This window comes from Pygocentrus nattereri, chromosome 8, assembly GCF_015220715.1.
Source record: "Pygocentrus nattereri isolate fPygNat1 chromosome 8, fPygNat1.pri, whole genome shotgun sequence".
Lineage (NCBI taxonomy): Eukaryota > Metazoa > Chordata > Actinopteri > Characiformes > Serrasalmidae > Pygocentrus > Pygocentrus nattereri.
In genome coordinates, this window is record NC_051218.1 from 741,633 (window position 1) to 762,081 (window position 20,449).

Here is a 20,449-nt window from a genome sequence, read left to right on the forward strand (position 1 = left end):
GATACGCGACCAAGACCGGTCACTTTCGAACACAGCGTCTGATGTTGGAAGCACGGCCTGCTGACCCATCGCGCATTTGATTTTACACAACAGAGACATGTGGGGTGACGCCAGCGTTGCCTGCTTTCGTCCAATTCAGGACTTCTACCTATGATCTGTTACGGCCTCATTAGCCATCGTTCCTCATCTCACAAGCAACTCGCTGCTGTCGGAAGAAAACCTCGTATCTCCAAAATGATCCAAAAACAAGAAGAAAAAAACCTGCCTTACTTTTAACACAAGTCAATGGAACCAGTCTGCCCGTCCTCCTCTGACCTCTCACATCAACAAGGCATTTTCGTCCACACAACTGACCGCTCCCTGGATATTTCCTCTTTTTCTGTGAACCCTAGAGATGGTTGAGCGTGAAAATCCCAGCAGATCAGCAGTTTCTGAAATACTCAGACCAGCCCGTCTGGCACCAACAACCACGCCACGTTCAAAGCCCCTTAAATCCCCTTTCTTCCCCGTTCTGATGCTCGGTCTGCACTTCAGCAGGTCGTCTTGACCACCTCTACACGCCTCAATGCAGTGAGCTGCGGCCGTGTGATTGGCTGATTAGCTATTAGTGTTAACGAGCAACTGAACAGGTGTACCTAATAAAGTGGCCGGTGAGTGCATGTCCGGTGGTCTACACTGAAAACCTTTAATATAACCTCTTAATAACAAACTATCCTGAACCGTGGGGTGAAAATGTTGCCATATTATTATTTTCTTTCCTAAAGTAATCACTGTAATGACCTGCTGTCTGGACGTCCCAGTAAAAGCCTCAACAAGCTTCAGTCCAGAACGCTGCAGCCAGAGTCTCAGAAGAACCAGAAAGTTTGACCATATTAGTCCAGTTTTATCAGCCCTGCACTGGTTACCAGTTAAATTTCACACTGATTATAAAATTCTATTACTGACCTATAAAGCTCTAAACGGACTCGCCCCTCAGTACCTGAGTGACCTTCTCTCCCACTATGAACCATCACGCCTACTTAGATCACATCACAAGGTGCTGCTCACTACTGGTACCTAGAACTAATAAAGCTCCATCAGGGGGCGGAGCTTCTCATACAGAGCCCCCCAGCTCTGGAATAATCTCCCTGTTAATGTTCGGGACTCAGACTCAGCCTCAGACTTTAAGTCTAGGCTAAAAACTCACTTGTACAGTGGAGCCTTTGGTGATTAGTCTCCCTGTCAGATCTGGACCTGCTGGAGTCTCTGCTGCTCTGTTATACTGTAATCTGTGGTCAGCCACTCTTTACAGAACTGAGCTGAACCGAGCTGATCAGCTGCCCATCTTGCACGTCTGATGCTGCTGCCTCTTCTGCCTTGATCAGGCGCCACTGCTCGCCAGCCTTCTGGACCGGCTTGACCAGCACTGAGCTTCACGCTATACAGCGTTGTGCAGTCCTCACCCACAGATGCTGCTGCTGCTGTTAATCATAAACTAATCTAATTAACCAGTGCCCACCTGTTTCTCCCACTTTGTACTATAAAACCTCATACTAACAATGTTTGCAGTCCGGTGTGGACCGTAGGAGGACGGGTCCCCCTTCTGAGTCTTGGTTCCTCTCAAGCTTCTTCTTCCGGGAGTTTTTCTTGCCACTGTTGCCACTGGCGACGCTCATGGGGCTCGGACCCGGATTATCTTACTGTAATGCTGATTTTTCTGTAAAGCTGCTTTGTGACGACACCTGCTGTAAAAAGCGCCGTATAAATAAACTTTGCTTGCTTTTCTAAACGTTCTGTGGATATCGGAGGATAATTAAACAATAATCCTGTTTAATTAGATTCAGTGTAGCTCAGTGGTCTACGTTGAATAAAACATTGGCCTTAATTTCCAGGCCGTTTTTAAAACGTGGCCCTACTCCTGCTTTGTGAGTCAGAATATTGTGATACGTCATGAAAGTGTGTTTAAATATTCGGACTGAATTTTGCTGCATCGGCCACCTCGTCATGTATTTTTGCTGTAATGTTCACACACATAAGAAGCAATACTGTAAAGCAGTGGTTCTGAAATCAGCCCACAGATCTTCCGCATACAGCCCACATTTTTCTTGATCCTAACTCCCAACACACAGGAACAGAGCAGGATGGGAAAGGTCTGGAGGGCCATGACGTCTGGTTTGAGACCCACTGCTGTACAGCTCCACGTTTCAGCACCACCCACTTATTAACAGTGGAGCTCATTATGGTTTCAGACAATGAACTCTACAATGTATTTCAAATTCAGGTTATTTATGATTCATTTATTTATTGCCCCGCTACTGTGATTTGATATATTTCTAGAGTCATTACTGCATCTAACGTCCACAAACTGAATCTCATCATTTCAGTAAACCGCAAGCGCCAGCTTTAACCACACATCACGCCCGCCCACACCCGCCTGCTTTGGTCTATAGTTCCTCTCCACACCCACCCGTATTTAGCATCTGTAATCCACACCACCGGCGCAGAGCTGCCCACACAACAGCTGTGACGTCACAGACATTGGAAGCATATTACATGTTCAACATGTTCCTTCCTTTGTACATTAGTTTGAGGCCAATGCCAACTCCTGTTACAGAGAGTCCTTCCCTTCGGCACAGGAGGCGAGGGGCGGCACCGAGCTGACGGATGGTGACCGTCAGCCGGACGTGGCTGCTGCTAGACCTTCAGTGTCAGCTCGGTGTGTTCTAGGCCTGAGGCTGATGACCAGGGTTTACAAGATACTCTTAAGCATCGTTTATCTCTCCTCAGTGGTAGCTGATGTTAGTCACACAGGTTTACACACTTGCGCATGAATTCAGCTTTGCAGCATCTCTTTAAAACGTAAAATCCCAAAGCTCAGGCTCACTTCCTCATAACAACCACGGGAGCCACTGCACCAAGTTATCAATAATCTGTAGCAGAAGATCTGAAACACTGGAGTTCCCCTGTTAGGTCACCAGCCTCGTGACAGGAAGGTTGGCAGAGCCCCAGAGCTGACAGTACGTGACTCCCCCAACTGCTCCCTGGGCACTGCGGATAGGGCTGAGTGACTGAGTGACTGACTGAGTGACTGACTGAGTGACTGACTGAGTGACTGACTGAGTGACTGACTGAGTGACTGACTGAGTGACTGACTGAGTGACTGACTGAGTGACTGACTGAGTGAGTCTTTTTTTGGTGTTCCACTGTATGGATGGGTTAAAACACGAAGATGAAATTCTCATTGTGAGACCAATAAGGGCCAATTAATTAATTAACTAATTAACAAGACCCTAGTTGGGCTGGATTTTAGTGATTGAAAAATTAATTAACTTTTCAAGCTCTAAAACACCTCCCAACTAAGGTCTTGTTAAGTATTTGGATCTGGGGCCAGATTTAAAAATTGTCAAAGATATTGTTCTTTGTACTTTAGATTCTCTAAAAAAACCTTTTCCATTCTTAACTTCTCTCTTAAGAGCAATTCGAAGAACAAGTGACATTATTGGAAAAAGTCACATTTGTCTTTACTATTAGAGTCGACACGATAAGCCTCTAATTTTCTAAGATAAAAATAGAATAAAAACACTTTTTTTTTAAACTGTTGGTCCATTTGCTTCACTGTTAACTCTAATTCTACTTTGCTTGACTAGCTCGACTGCATGGTTTGACGGTCTTACCTCCAGGCTGCTGTCCTGGAGATGCGGAGGCGAATTTCCCTGTTGTGGAATTAAAAAGGGTAACTTATATCATTATTATTATTAATCATGTTTGTGGAAAGATCCTTTGTAAGATTTTGATTAGGAAAGCTTTCATGAATTAAAGCAAAGAAACATCTAAACATCCAGGACCAGGGTCAGAGACCCAGACCAGGGTCTGCAGTTCATGAGAAACCCAAGAACTACAGAAACTTCAAACGTGGATTCTGTTTTCAGCTCAGTCCGTCTTTCTTAATATGGTTCAAACTCACAACAGCTTGTCCTCCGCCACCATTCTGCCGGTCTCTCCAGACTGAGGATGAGGCCACAGAGCGAGGAAGAAAAGCAGGCCCAGTTGAACTGGAGCACCCAGTCAGGAGCACCTCCACCCTCACAGGGGGAAAAAAGGCAGAGAAAGAAAGAGCCACCATCTGTGATTTAGTCATGGTGATGCCAGCAGCGAGAGAGCTGCAGCAGCAGTAGCAGCGGTTGAGTGTGTGAGAGGAGCATCATCAATGAGGGTCAATTCAGCAGAGGGCACACACAGACCACCACCACCACCACCACCAAAGCCCAGCCGTTGCTGAGCCGGAGAACAGGGCACAAGGGCCACTCACAGCAAAGGGAGCTAAGGAGATGAACGAGAGAAAGGGGTGAGATGTTGATCAGAGTTACGAGAGAGAGAACAGATCCTGAAGATCCTTCACAGCGCGCTGCTTAGTAGAACCGAGTAATGCGCCACAGGTGGAGACGTACGAGTCTCCCTCCAAGAGCAAGACACTTAGAAAACTGCATGGCACATATGATGGAGAAAAACGTGTGACGGAAAGTCTCACGTGCATCAGAGCCGGGGGCAGCTTTCAATTTGTTCACTTTTCATTAAAACTGTGTTAATCAAAGTCGTTAACAACAGAAAACCAACCTGGATTCTGATCAGTGTATCAAACGGAATTCAGTCTGCTATTCCTGAACCATCTGACAGACTACAGACAATTAGATGCTTCCAAACGATGAACGGAGCTGTAGACGACTAACAGACTGCGGAAGCTGCTCAACATAAGACCCGAGTATGAATTTGAAAAGTGGTAAACTTGAAAGCTTTCAGTTCAGAAAACACAAATTCAGTACATAGTAACTCCTTGAAATATTAAAAACGTATAGAAATATCTTTTGGTGTCATGTGTGCAATTACTGATGTACATCAAGATTAAGAGACCCTTATTAGACCCTTATAATTCCACCTCCGCGTTCAACCCATCCGTGAAGTGAAACACCACATACACTCTAGTGAGCGCACACACACACACACACACACACACACACACACACACACACACACACACACACACACGGGGGCAGTGAGCACACTTGCCCGGAGCGGTGGGCAGCCCAATCCGCAGCGCCCTGGGAGCAGTTAGGGGTTAGGCGTCTTGCTCAAGGCCACCTCAGTCATGTGCTGTCGGCTCTGGAGATCGAACCGGCGACCTTCCGGTCACGAAGCTGGTTCCCTGACCTCCAGCCCACGACTGCCCCATAAAACCAGAAATATAAATATAATAACTACTGACAGGTGCATTTACAGATAATACGTTACATTATTGGGGAAATTCATTTCACATTCATTCATTTATTTCAACCCAAAGTGAAACTTGCCATCCTGCTGAAATTCCGCTTTTCTGGTCTTTGGCTTTGTGCCTTTGCATTAGATGTGAGGAACGTGGCAATAGTATATTAGTAATATATCATTAGGAAGAAAAGTTGTAAAATTACTCACCATACTGCAAAACCGTCCAATATTTTACATAAGACAGTAAAGTCAGTTAAACATGACTAATTACTATTTTTTGTAATTAAATGTAGTCAACGTTATTTAGATGTGCTGATACGACGATGTGGCGCAGTTTATTAGAACATAAGACACGGTCGTACTGCGACTTCCCTACTTTCACTTCTACGTCCAAAATCCTGCTGGACTAGTTTTCTCTCCAATTTGTTTACGTGGTGAATGTGATGAAGTCTTACTTTACAAGTCTACCGACAAAACGAGAACAGGTGAGCACAGCGTCTCAAACACCCAATCAGTTTATAGGGACGATGTTTTTCCTCTGCGTTTCACAGAACATCGTACGGCGACAGTGAAAACGTTCCGGATTTAATCGGCAGAAACCCGCACACATTTGTGCCGTGCCGGGCAGCGGCTCCAGGCTCTGTGACAGGTGGTAATAAGCAGTGACTTGACACAGAATGACCCAATGGCCTTAATTAGTGCTCCCTCAAAAGCCTGTGTGATCACTTATAGACAAGTGCTAATTAGGACTATTCACGCTGCTTTAATTATCCACTGATCCAGGTACGCAATTCCTTTCTGACAGGAATAGATGAGCTACAGCTTAATGAGTGGAGAACCGAGGGGGTGCACGCAGGGACTAGCCTTCACCTGATCTGGCCTGATCGGATAAATCAGGCCTTCAAATGCAGCAGCCCGGCTGTAACTGATGGTTTTAGGGTGGCTGATGAGGATCACTAATCATCAGTCCATCTATAAATAGCGTGACCGATGCATCGATTGATCTGAGCAGTTTGTTTTCGTAACCAAAAAAATAAATAAAATAAATAAATCACAAAACAAGTTGAGTGCAGTTACAACTCATTAACACAAGAAGGATCTTCAAAAACATCAACTGCTAAATAATCAACATCGTTAGTGATAAATTACATCACAACACCGTACAGTGGGCTTTACACAGCAGCAGCACCTGAAGACAGACGAGCTGCGCGCTTCATTATAAAAGGAGCAGAACTCGCCGTTTAACTGGACTTTAACTTTAGTGCAAAACCTTTCCCAAAATAAAAATACTGTATTTACAGTTTTCGATAAGTATTTTTAAAAATGTGGCACGACTCCTTTTTCTCCGGTGCAACTTATCAGACGTCTGAATGTCTTTCACACTGAACACAAAACTTTAGAAAGTAGGAAAAAATAAATAAATAAATAAAACCCCTGAGTCTAATTCCCTCCTAATAACAATAATAATAATAATAATAATAATAATAATAATAATAACAGACTACAAAAACAGTAGGTCAACATGGGAACATTTAGACGTGTGTGTGTGTGTGTGTGTGTGTGTGTGTGTGTGTGTGTGTGTGTGTATATATATATATATATATATATATATATATATATATATATATATATATATATATATATATATATATATATATATATATATATATATATATATATATATATATATATAAATAAATGACTTATAGGCTGGTAAGTAAGATTTATTAAAGTGAGTTTCTAATCGTTACACAATTTTTTTTTTAAATTATTGCTTTTTTCCCCTTTTTAGTTTTCTTTTGTTTTCATATCAAATTTATAAACATAGCAAAACAGCAAATTTAGGAAAAAGCTAAATTTGCAAATCACAAGAACTGCAGTGTGTTAAAATTATAGTCTACATTATCAAAAATGTTCTCAAAAAAGTTTAGAGTGGCAATATTTAACCTTATAACAGAGTTGTATACTGCCTGCACAGGGAGACCAGAGGCGACCAAACCTCCATCTGTTGCGACATCACAACCATAATTTACTATACTACACTGAGTGGTCACGCCTCGGGCCAGAAAAGGTGGATATTCTGGTTTTCTTGGTTTTTAAAAAAAAAATAAATAAAGTCTTTCAAACTGTCAAAGAAGTCACAAAAAACATTGAGATTAGATATTTTCCCCCAAAATCATTCAGCCCTGGCTTCTTTGCCACACTGAAATCAGCTAAAGAAGAAGGACAGCTGAACTGCAGCGGCTCAGTTTAGTCAAGAAGAGGTGAACAGAGGGCAAACCCACTGAAACCGACCCAACAGAACCCAAAATCAGAGAAAATAGGAAATCATACTGCACTTTCCTTTCATAACGGGATGAACTTCCCGAGTGAAACGCTGTACTAGGGAGGATTTCTGAGCTAGCTGAGCGAAGTGGGGTGCTGGTAAAACACCGTTATCGTACGACATACGTCTCCACCCACTTTGATGTGATCAAACCCACGAAGGTTTTTAAGTCAGTGAGCCTCAACAAACCTGTCAAAACAAGAAGAATGCAGTCTTTTAAACAGAAGCTACAGGGGCCACCAAACTTACACACAAAAGCCCAGTATGGTTGGAGGTTTTCATTCCATTCGAGCAGAAGCTCACCTGACCGCGCTTATCTTTTCATCTCAGTCTTCAAACAACTGATTAGGTAGCCAGACCGGCCCGTTTCAGATAAGACCATTAACCCCTGGTATGGTGTGATGACTTGTGCTATGACCAGGAACATGAACTAACAAGGTTTTGGGGGAGGGAAGCAACTTCACTTCAGGCCGACTTTAACGAAAAGAGACAGTGATCCTAACGGACGTCAGTGGCTCTCCTCACTTTATAGTGTGAAGGGACTCCCTGCTGTTCATACAGCGCAAATATTTACCCTCCCTAAGTGAGTGTGCCAAGTGCCCCACCACAGCTCAAGATCTCAACATAATTCCTACTGAGGTCTCCGTGAGCTTTTCTTGTAGAACAGGCAGAACACGGTAACACCTACTGACCCAGCTCTTGGAGGCTGAAGCTCTGTTTCGAGTAAAACACCTGAGCCCAAATTTAACCAAAGAACTGGCAAATTCTGGATCCACAGAGCGCCTTAAAAATACTCCTCTGCAGTCAAAATCAAGGACATCGATTTTGATGTGCAAACTTTCCTCTGACATAAACATACCTACTATCTCACAGCGTTAGCCGAACGTCTGCCAACTGCTGTCTAAAGCATTAACACCATTTCTCCAGGAACTAAACGGAGAACTCTCCTGAAATCTGCGGTCAGTGTGGTGCCAGTTCCACCCATCCCCAGGTAGACGTGATGTTTCTGAACCAGCTGAACCTCTGACAGCTCATCAAAGATATAACCATCGTAGATCAGCAGCCTGTTAAATAAACACGTCTCGTTTAGAAGCATGTCAGTCAGCTCATCACCTTGATCTCAGGGTGAGATTTATTCTGAAGTTCCAAGCAAAAAGACCACCAACTCTCCACACAGCATAACACAGATAATGAAGACATATGGAAATGGTCATGCAACAAAACCTAAATCAGCCCTTGTGCTCTGTAGACAGGCTAAACTCCCCCGGGCTGTATTTGTGAGGGCTGGGTGGGTGGGGGTATCCTGGAGGATTTGGGGGTCTCCTAGCGCCTGGCTGTAGGGGGATTTCAGGGCTCGTTTCACAGCCACAGTGCCGGGAAATCAAGCGTGCACAGCTCAGACAAAGAGCAAGGAGATAGCCAGGGTGAGCTGGGCCTCTTCCTGCCGAGCCGCTCTCTCTTCCAGGCAGGGATGCAGAGAGCAACAGTGAAGTGTAACCAGGAGACAATGTGCAAGGAACCGTTTTGTAAGGCTGCCAAGCAAAAAAAAAAAAAAAAAAAAAAAAAAAAAATTAAAAAATTCTATTGTCAGGCCGCCGGAACCAAGCCTCAGAAGAAAAGGAGCCGGCCAGCACAGGCACCTTCAACCTGGATCAGTGGGTTTGTAATATCCAGCTAGCGTGGTCTCCCAGCGCACAAAGGCAGAGCTCTGAAGAGAGACGGTCACAGAGGGTGTGAGGATCGATTTACCTCCTCCTACCACGCTCCTTTTTTCCAGCAAGCTTTCACTTCTTCTTGTCCGGAGCAGCTCTTGCAGAGCAGCACTTAGTCTAACGTCAGACTTGCCCACAAGAACAGTGTGAAGCCAAGAGTTCTGGCCTGAGCATCCCACTGCAATCCTGGAGTGATGTCATGCTCTAAAGGTCTTGGCATACTTCGCTGATGCTGCTCCATGAAACCTGACGGGAAGAGCACTGAGAACACCTCATATTACCCAGTTCGGACTTCTGACCGCGCTCAACGTTAAACGCGAGGCGGTCATAACTAAACTGGCCTCGGCCTTTTCTTCATTTTAAAAAGGGTGAACTATTTTGGCCGAACAGCTAAAAGAGACAAACGCTAAAATATAACAAGACCCTGTGAAGAAGACGCCTCTCGGCTTCACTCATGCTCTGTCCATGATTAATAACGTTCTCAGCACTCAGAAGTTCTCATCAAGGTCCCTTCAAACTCTGACCGAAGACATCTACATCATCACTTGACCACTGATTGAGACTTGATCAGTCAATCACCGTCCAGGCTAGGATTCTTCCCACGACAAAGGCACAGGATCCGCTTACAACCGGATTTGCGTGCCATTTAGTGAGCTTGGCCACCTGCTTTTTTCAGCCCAGCCGTTTAAGAGGCACCCAAGGGCTAAAAACAAACACACACACACACACACACACACAGGATTGTGAAGCCTAACTAAGCCGGCACGTCAGTACTGTCATCAGGCGTCTTCGAGACACTCGAGTCTGATTACACCTCAAAATGAAAACATTTCCCGAAGCTTTTCAGTATGACGTGTCCCCTCCAGAGGACGGTCCGACAAAACCGCACGCGATACTCCACCTAAACCACACAAACATAACAAGTGCAACCCCAACCCCACAAAAGAAGAGATCCCCTTTGACGGGGTCCTTCTGGCCAAAGGAAAGTACTTGAAGACGATGGTTCAGGCTGCAGGGTAGAGATGCACAATGACCTTGGTATTGGTGCAAATTTGCTTTATTTGGATGGGCATTTCAATTTGACCCATGTTTCAAAACCCGAATTGGCGGACGGGTTTATTGTACTCAGGAAGAGCAGAACGTCTGGGCAATGCTGGACTGCGGAGCTAAATTGCCTGGATTTTATTCATTTTATTGCACTTGTAGCCTTATAGAAAGAAACAACATACGACTCCAAGAAGCTAATCAATCTCCTGTATTTGATAAATGCCATTTTTATAAATGTCGAACCATCAAGAGATCCATATTTACGTGAGATAAATTGTACACTGGCATCTGCCCATTTACACATACTTAAACAAGTCTGAAAGTGATCTAACACTGAGCTTTAGAAGTAAATAAAACAAAGAATAATCAAAGTAACCACAACAATAGAAACAACTTGACCACAGTGACACCTCAACAGACCATACCACACAAGCAGATCGGTCAGGCTACGGAGGAAGCACAGTAAAAAACGCACTGGCGAGGAGGGCTAATCTCAGAGAGAAGACCGAAGCCTTCATATCTTGAATTCCACATTTTTCTGTTAGGGCAGTTAGTCTGTTTATCGGTCTACGCTGGAAGCAAAGCTCTGCCTGATGCAGATAGTCCAGAGGCATTTCAAGAGTAGAACACGTGCTCGACCGCTCCTCTTCAAGGCGACTGTGATCATCTAGCTGAGCAGCTCTTAGTGCATTAATCAAGAGCACTACTTGCTCTCTGGGCTTCATCTCAACACACGCAGACAAGGCTGATCAAACTTTCTAGCAAAGTTTCATACGTCACCACTTGATCCATCCTGAACAACTAAATGGAGTGCGAATTTATTCTGAACGCTCCTGAATGCTGAAAAATCTTAACATCCCTTAGACGAACATCTCACACTTCCTTGATTGTGTCATTTTCTGTCTTTAATACACACAAATGTGGATTTCCTACTGTTCTGTTCCCCAAAAGTCAGTAGTCCCTTGTGAGCAAAAGACTAAATTTACCATAATAAGTTCCATGAAAACAGCCACAGATTGAAAACGTTCAGAGACCATTTGGGAAATTTAACATCACAGATAAGAACATCTGATCAAACCTGGGTAAAATGCAATGGACACATATAGAATAAGCCGCCGTTTCTTCTGAAGCGATGGCTTCAGTAACATCTTTCTCCCCTTCACCTGCAATCTACACTCTGATCAGGGCCATTTATTCCGGCTTAATCCGATTTGATTTCAATCTGTGCAGCAACAGATGACACATCCACACTTTGACACTCGCTGAGCTGATCAGCGATTACAATTACTAGCAATGGCAGAAGCCGTGGATAAAAAGCTTTATGGAGGCCGAACCATCATGTCCAGTGACATCAAGAGCCCTCCATGATGACTAATGACCTGAACTTGACGTCTTGGTCAAGAGACCGTCAATGGATTTCTCACAGCACGAGCTGATCGTATGGCAGGCAAACCTCACACACGCAGTCAGGGCAGAAACCGGCGCTCGGCTCCGGCGCTCGGCAAGCTGCCACGGGGACGTTACCTTCTTCATCATCGAGGGTCACCGAGGGCTTTTGAAGGCAAAACAATCCGAGAAAATCAGACCAGGTGGCCCTAAACAGTGCAGATTGCACTAGATAAGCAAACGAGGCCCTTGCGCCCACACCGCTGTGGCCCTGGCACGCCGCATATGAAAGTGCCTTAAATTCACCTTGTTGACACTCGATTCACTCCCTTTGGCAAACTTGGCTGCGCGTCTCAGCGTAAAGTGGTGGTCGCATTAACAAAGTGCTGCCAAGTGCGTTTAGCACCTCTGAGAAAAGTGGGGGGGTCAAAATTTAAACCTTGTTGGTTCGTCTGCTGTTGGTCATTTTTCCTTCCTCATTTCAAGAATCCCAAATTAAAGAGACCTGACCTGGGACGTCGTTTAGCGAGACACACACAACACGTGCAAAACTGACACAAGCGCTCACCCAGTTTGTAAGATCTCATTAGAAAAGCGCTGCCTAAAGGAGGCGGCATGGAGCAGCTGCACACAGACTCAGGACCACCATGTCCAATGCCAAGTGTCGGCCAGAGGGGTATAAAGTCCGCCAGCTTTGAGCTGTGGAGCAACGGAGCTGCTTGATGGAGCTCCTTACAACAGCTCTGGGAGGAGCTGGAGTGGAGTTTATGATCCAGAACTAATTAGTACCTGACCTCACCAATGCTCCTGTGGCTGAAAGCAATCAAATTCTCACAACAAAATGTTCCAACATCTAGCATAAATCCTTCCCAGAACAGTACAGGCTGTCCTAAAGCTGGGAAAAGACACAATTTACTACAATAACATTTAAATAATGTGAGAATATGCATTTCTGAGGAAACTTGCCCTCTGCTCCAGATCATGAAGCTCATCGTTAATATCGCCAGTACTAAAAACATTTCCCAAGTGTTTCACCATGTTTGGTGAAAAAAGAGCAGAATTCGTGTTTACCTGGACTTTGTGAAGCAGAGTATGTGAAATGTTGGGTATAAATTGCTGTATTCCTAGGTTTTGATCTTAGTTTTGAACGTGCCTTTAAACTCAGCAAGTGCCAGACAAGCTGCAGATCGTCATGAAAAACAAGGCTGGGTGATATGACAAATATTACCATGACCTGTTTTATTATAGAGAGCAAAATTAATTATGTTTAACTGGATTTAGTGCACCCCAGTACATCAAACGCGGATTAAAATTCACTGTATTTACAGTTTTGCTGATGGCACTTTTGAAGGTGTATCTACTCGGTCCCAACACATCAAACGCCAGACAAGATATATATGATCATACATATACACACATATCGTGCCTCGTGAAATCTATGGCTGGGCAATATGACAATGTGACAATATGCTTTACTTTACATACTGTGCATATTTAAACAAACATGAGACGATAAAGTGGGCAAAATTAGCCCCGTTTAACTGGATCTAGTGCCACACACTACGTCAACTGCTGAATGAAAGTCAGTTCCTGTTGGCACACCTAGTTCTTCTTTTCTGGCAGATCCAACTGATCACATGTCTGATAAAAATAAATATTGTGATATTACACTCTGCCGTATCGCCCAGCTCTAGGCTGCCCTCGATTTCAGAAGAAACACTGAACGAGACGCTGGCCACAAACTTCTGAACACAGTGCACACACATCTAAACCACTGGTGGGGGGAATAAAGTCACTGGTGGGGGGGGGAATAAAGTCACTGGTGGGGGGGGGGGGAATAAAGTCACTGGTGGGGGGGAATATAGTCACTAGTGGGGGCTGCGCTGACCAACTGTACTTCACCTTGGGCAATCACAACAACAAAGCCAGCAGCAACTGACCATTTCACAGCCACTTCTAAAATCACACCCTGAACTGACCAGCCTTTGCTGACCAGGCGCATGGAAGACGAGGGGCGAGAGCGTGAACAATGCCCCAAGCCGAGGTCCAGCCTGCGGGCCACCCGACAATAAACCTCGTCGTGAACTTGGCTTCAATCTTCCCAACACAAAGGACGGACAGCGGTTCGAGATCCTGACCGGACACGAAGAACACGTCCATTTCAGCGAATTACCAGGGTTTAAACTACACGAATGGGTCGCCTAACTGACCCTCATCTCTGCAGCCCAGAGTGCGGGGCTGGCGTGGAGCAGGTACACGGACACAACACCGCGTGAGTGGACCCAGACAGAACTTCGACGAGCTCAGCTGGACTTCAGCTGGACCGACTTCGCCAAACACACACACGCTACAGCTCCCACGCTCCCGTTCGCCTCGAGGATCCACTGAACAGCGTGGTCCTCACATTTAAAGTGGAGTTAAAAAGTGAAATAAAGCGAACTTTTTGAGCAGAACCTCCCGTTTCCGAACCGGGACTGTGTGAAGCGGGTAACGCTAACCTGGCTAGGTTAACTAACCCGGGTTAGCTTACCCAGGTGGCTGTATTAGTCGTGTTTGTTGTCGGAATATCAGCCACAGAGACCTCACCGTCACAAATGAAAGTCTCCAGCCACGTTACTAACTAAATTCGACGAGGACGGGGGAGATAAAGCGCTAGAGAAATGCATAAATTTACAAATAAACAATAATCAGCTAGCTGCGCTAACGGCGACCGGGCTAGCCGAGCGCGGCGGTTGTTGTTGTTGTTGCTAAGAGTCGCCGAAGTTCCGACTTCGGGACTTTTCGGTTTAATCTACGGGCTGATCCGCTTCCTGCGAGCTGCTTTCTCTTTATATCTCTTTAGGTTCACTCTCATAACTCCCGGACACCGGCCAGGCTGAAAGGCAGCTTCTTTTTTCGAACTCTGCCGTTCCACCTTAAACGGTGCAGCAGTTACATTCTGGCGCCCATTTAAGGTGGACCGGGGAAACGCGAAGCAGAGGCTGCCCGCTGCCCGATAGGGGGCTGTCTTCAATGAATAGAAAGTGGTAAAAAGGTGGAAAACACAGCGATTCCTCAACATTAGTTACCTCGATCTCAAAGTCCGGTAAGTTGAACGCCGCCCTGAAGAGCGAGCAGAAGTGCGCGATGGCGGGGACTTCCCACCAAGACTGGACCTCCTCCACAGAAACTCTACATCCCTGGGACATCTTCAAAAAAAAAGGAGGGAAGTTTTTACGCTCCCTTCGTTTCCTCACATCAGACAGTATTTCGACGCCGCTATCCACGTTTCTTCTCCCACACACGACTTCAGCTGAAGCGCAGAGCCCGCCGTCCGCCCGCTGTAGTTGCCATTGCGCCACTACGACCTGCTCCAATCTCACAAGAGGAGAACAGATGGGGCGGGCGGTTCCATCTCCAGGCGAGGAGAGGGGCGCGCTGCAACCAAAACAAACTACGTCGAGTTAAACCGCCGACAATTTAAAGCGCAAAATCCGCTTCACGGCTCTTGTAGAAGCGTTTCAGCTCGGTCCGGACTGAACTTGCATCAAACGATGGAATAACGCGCCTTTGTTGGAGTCTTTGTTGTCGCCCGCGTCACCTCCGCTAGGAGTGAACTGTCCCCATTTAAAGGGAATTGCACGACACGCACGTTTGAATTCTCGCTGAGAAGCGGCGCCTGCGGTGGAACCGGACCGTGAGGTTTGTCTTTACCCGCTTCAGCCCGGGGGGTTACCGGTGGGTTTAACCCGTCTCTGGTGCTGTTCTGGTGCTACGCGCTTAAAAGCCTTGGTTCTGTAGCACAGGCGACGGTTCTGTTCAGAACCACGCGCGCTCCGTGGAGCCATGCGCGCTTAAGTGGGTTTACATGGTGAAGTGGTTCTGCGGATTCAGCGGTTCTGAAGAAGGTCTTTTATATGGTTCTGTATAGCGCCAAAAGGGGTTCTTCTGTTGTTACCAGTTTGACGACCTCCCTGGTGCCAAGTAGAACCGTTCTCAAAGAGGTTCTCCGGCATGAAGAACCTTCTCACCATGCAGTGCATGCAGATGGTTCTTTGAGTGTTCATGGTTCCCATTGTCTTTACTGAAGAACGCTGGAGGAACCGCATTTTTAAGAGTGTAGATAAAGGTGCCTGGACGTCTGGTGGGCTATAAAATGTGTAGAACTATAAGTCCAGTCGCCTTAATTGGACCGGACTAGTCGTTCGGCATAATACTGTAAAAGTTATTACCGTTATCTTATCATTTACTACTGAAGCTTCCAGTGGTTTCCAAACAGCCCGAAACCTACGGAGCCCCGCTGGTGACACCCTATGGAAATAAAAATAATGCGCGGCCACGACTTATTAACGCGTGGGAACGAGATCCTAAGGCTTGGCCACGACCTAGTAAGGCGTGAGAACGAGATCACGGCTTACTAAGTCGTGGCCACGCATTAGGATCTCATTCCCACGCGTTAATAAGTCGTGGCCACGCATTATTTTTTTTATTTCTACGGGGTGTCACCAGCGGCTCTCCGCCGAAACCTGGAAAATAAACGAGATAAAATGAGAGCGAGAAGCCCGCTCGGTGAGAGAGAGCGCGTGTGGGAGCGCAGAGGTCTAACAATATGATGTAGCGCCCCCTCGCGGCAAACAGCAGCACATTAAAGGGGAGTTCCTCTGATTTTTCAAAAACCTCTTCATAGTTAAATGAGTGAGATGTGAACAAAGTCATTCACACACAGTGGCGGTGATAGGAACCAGACGTCCTCCTCTAAAGGCTGCCTGACGGAAAGCGATCACATGGAATGGCTGTGAATACGCTGCCTGATGTCTCTGACGCTGTTTTGTGATGGTTCTGTGATAAAGTTTTGGATTAAAACGTGTTTGAATCCATTAATTTTAAAGCATTTTGGTGGAGGGATGCCTGCAGGGTGTGGTAAGGCTAAATAGCCCCTAAAGAAATCGATTTTCTCAGACATAGGACTGTTTTACCATTATCAACATTACAGAAGACTTGTGTAGAATCACTGGTGATTTGGGATAGTAAATAAAACGTGGACCCTGTGACGCCGGGTTCCTATCACCACCACTGGACAGAACTCGGGTCTGTAAATCTCTCTACTTTTCCATCGAACCCCCTGAATGATTGTAGTAAGGCGACTCCAGCTTAATGTTTTTTTGCTGTCAGACTAAGCAGTGTGGATTATATTGTAGGCTGAAGCTTTGGCCATTGTTCGCTTATTTGACAGCACACTTATCACCCAAGTTGGCAACGGGGTTCACAGGTTAAGTACTTCTTTATTCAGCAGTTCACACCTCTGGTAGTGTCCATTTCTTTTTGATTGCACATTCTCTACCTACTGAATTATGGAGTTATAACGGCTTTTATTCCCAACTGAAATAGTTATTTATGAGGCTGATTTCTTTTACAAGAGTGATGTATTTCAAATAAAAGATTCCAAGCAGAAATGTGTTGTACTGATGATATTTCAGTTCCAGTATTTGTATTTATGGTTCGGTTTTTATGAAATAAGGTCAAATATCTTTGTCATGTGCCTGCTGGGCTCATATATCGCTGAAATGGTAACTTTACAGGAGAAGGTGAAAACCTTTGTTTTCAATGTAAGTCAATGGAACCAGACTCTTTCCCAAGTAGTTCTGGGTCATTTACATTTACCGCATTTGGCTGACCCTCTTATCCAGAGCGACTTACAATTTGATCATTTTACACAGGGGGGGGTCCAAGGTGGTGTTAGGAGTCTTGCCCAAGGACCCTTATTGGTATAGTGTAGGGTGTTTGCCCTGGTGGGGGATTGAACCCCAGTCTACAGTGTAGAAGGCAGAGGTGTTACCCACTACACTAACCAACCATTTCTGTTGGTCCGTTCATCATGAAATTTACACACATTATAAAAGACAGTAGGCATTTTCAAATCATGACAGAAACAGAAAAATGACAAAAATGGAGGTTTTGCTCCGACAGCAGCGATATGATACGGCCATTCTGACGTTCACGGTCAGGTCATTTCATACGTGGCTCATCAGTGGAATAAGAGTGGAAAAGCTGAAACGCAAAGGAAGCTGAACTGGGATTTTACTCTGTGGAAGCAAGACAACTGTAATCAAGTAAAACCCAGGCAAACTGTAAGGTGAATTAGAGATGGTTAGGATGGATTTATAATCAATTAAAAAAAAAATCTATTTTTATGAGTCAGAAGCTTTGCAAACAAATCTAAAAGACACATAATCACCTTCTTTCATGTAGAACTAAAACAATCACAGATTAAGAGTTAATTATTATTAACTACCAGAGCAACAGATGAGAGAGTCACTCAATTAGGGTCTCATTATTATTGTTATGGTCATTTATAGGCGTTAATAGTGAATACAGTCTCAGGTCCGATGTGTTCAGCGTTTCTTCTGCGTGATCTGTTGCGAGCGTTTGTCTGAGTGAGTGCGGCTCCTTGTTGAGCTCTGGTCCCCGGGGGTCCGACTCTTGTCTCTGCTGCAATGTTGCTAGGAGACCGGAAACCGTGGTAACATGTCTCTTGTCAATGTTACGAGAAGGTGCACAAAAGACCCAGCCAGCTGCGGGGGTGGGGGATTTACTGCATCCCTGGTGGTCTTTCCCAACAGAGCAGGCCATTCGATGTCCACATCCAGCAGGGGCACTTTATCCAAAACTAGTGCAAAAGATTTCACATGTAAGTTTTGATGTCTGCACCTGCTGGTTTTTACTGCGGAAATCACAAAGAATTCCCACTTTTAAGTGCAAAAGAAGTTTTGGTATTGGTGTCGGGACATTAGACGCAGTAATACTTGACATCAGATCGATCACCCATCGGCACTTTTTATCTTAATCTGACTTTTAATATTTAACTTGGTCTTTTTAACGGTTCTAATTTAACACCTAATTAGATTTTTCCTTTAAAGATTTTCTCTTTTAAATCCATTGTCTTATTTATGTTTCTGATTTACGTTACTCTGGGTGGTGCGGTGGGTGGCGCGGTCGCCTCACAGTAAGGAGGGCCTGGGTTCGAGTCCCCGGCCAGGCGACCAGGGTCCTCTCTGTGTGGAGTTTACATGTTCTCCCGTGTCTGTGTGGGTTTCCTCCCAAAGACATGCAGTCAGGCTGATTGAATGTGCTGAATTGCTCCTTGGTTTGTGTGAATGTGTCTGTCTGTCTGTCCTGTGATGGACTGGAGACCCATCCAGGGTGTATCCTGCCTTCTGCCCAATGACCACTGGGATAGGCTCCAGCTCCCCCTGCATCCCAGAAGGAGAGGTGGCTTAGTGTGTGTGAAGGTGAATGGAAATCTAAGGTGTGTCGTACATCAATAATATAATATATAGTAAACTAGTATTTAAATTCTGAGTTTTGTGTATAAGAGGGGAGCAAAATAAGGAGTTTCAATGACAGCGGCATCTGAATGAACCCCTGACTCGATGGAATAGCTCGATGCTAACATGGCTAACACAGAATGGAAGCTAGTCGGCACCCATTAACATGGATCAGTTTTCATAATGCTAATTGGTGGCTATTCAGGTTCATTATTTTTATGCATCACTAGCTGTTTTTGAATAAAGTCATGCCAATTTTTAAAAAACATTGTTTTTTAAAATCCATTGTGAACGTGCCAACTCGCCCCCTGCGGCGGCGTCACCGCAGTCTCACTGTAATGATTTTTCCAAGTTAAAGACCTCCTTTCTGCTGAGACATCTAGCAGGTGGGAGGAAAACTCTGGGGGGCTCTGGGAGGACACATACCTGCTGAAAAACAGACATAGGAACCATTACGTGAGTCTGTTGATTCCTGATGGATTTGTAATGTGTTTTGGTTTTTTTAATGGGTTGATGTCACAATCTAAAGGATCCTAATGGTGTAACAATGACTGATTCTAAATGCATTTGATGGTTTTCTAGCAGGTGACATGGTGGCATGGTGGCGCAGTGGGTAGCGCTGTCGCCTCACAGCGAGGAGGGCCTGGGTTCGATTCCCCGGCCGGGGTCCTCTCTACGTGGAGCATGTTCTCCCCGTGTCTGCGTGGGTTTCCTCCCACAGTCCAAAGACATGCAGTCAGGCTGACTGGACATGCTACATTGCCCTTGGGTGTGAGTGACCACTGTCTGGGTCTGTCTGCCCTGCGATGGACTGGCGACCTGTCCAGAGTGTATCCTGCCTTCTGCCTGATGACAGCTGGCATAGGCTCCAGCCCCCGCACAGCTCTGGGGTAAAAGCTGTTTTTAAGCCTGTTTGTCCAGGATGGGATGGACCTAAAGCGTTTACCAGAGGGCAGCAGGTCGAACAGATGAGGTCCCAGGTGAAACGTGTTCTTCAGGATGTTGGCTGCCATGCTGAGGCAGCGGGAGCTGAACAGGTCCTCCATGCAGGGCAGTGGGCAGCTGATGATCTTCTGGCCCGTGTTTATGACCCCCTGCAGTGCTCCCCTCTCTGCCACTGAGCAGCTGCTGGACCACGTTGAGATGCAATATGTCAGCACACTCTCAATGGTGGAGCGGTAGTAGGACACCAGCAGCTCCTCCTGAAGGTTGGTTTTCCTGAGAATTCTCAGGAAGTAGAGTCTCTGCTGTGCCTTCTTGACCACTGCCATGGTGTTGGTGGTCCAGGAAAGATCTTCAGAAATGTGTGTGCCCAGGAATCTGAAGGAAGGGACTCTTTCAACACAGTCCCCATTGATGTACAGTGGTGGGGGACCGCTCCTTTCCGCCGGAAGTCTATAATGAGTTCTTTTGTTTTTGAGTTCAGGGTGAGGTTA

The 20,449-nt window shown here is 45.6% G+C and overlaps 1 protein-coding gene across 1 annotated transcript in view; it reads right to left on the reverse strand.

The window, feature by feature from the left end:
* Positions 1–15,441, reverse strand: part of LOC108441487 (cat eye syndrome critical region protein 2) — a 55,372-nt gene extending 39,931 nt beyond the window's left edge. Inside the window, exon 1 of the mRNA XM_017721038.2 lies at positions 14,778–15,441. Within this exon, the coding sequence (XP_017576527.2) occupies positions 14,778–14,897 (120 nt within the window). The 5' untranslated portion in view covers positions 14,898–15,441. The remainder of the gene's footprint in view (positions 1–14,777) is intronic.
* Positions 15,442–20,449: the final 5,008 nt, after the last annotated feature.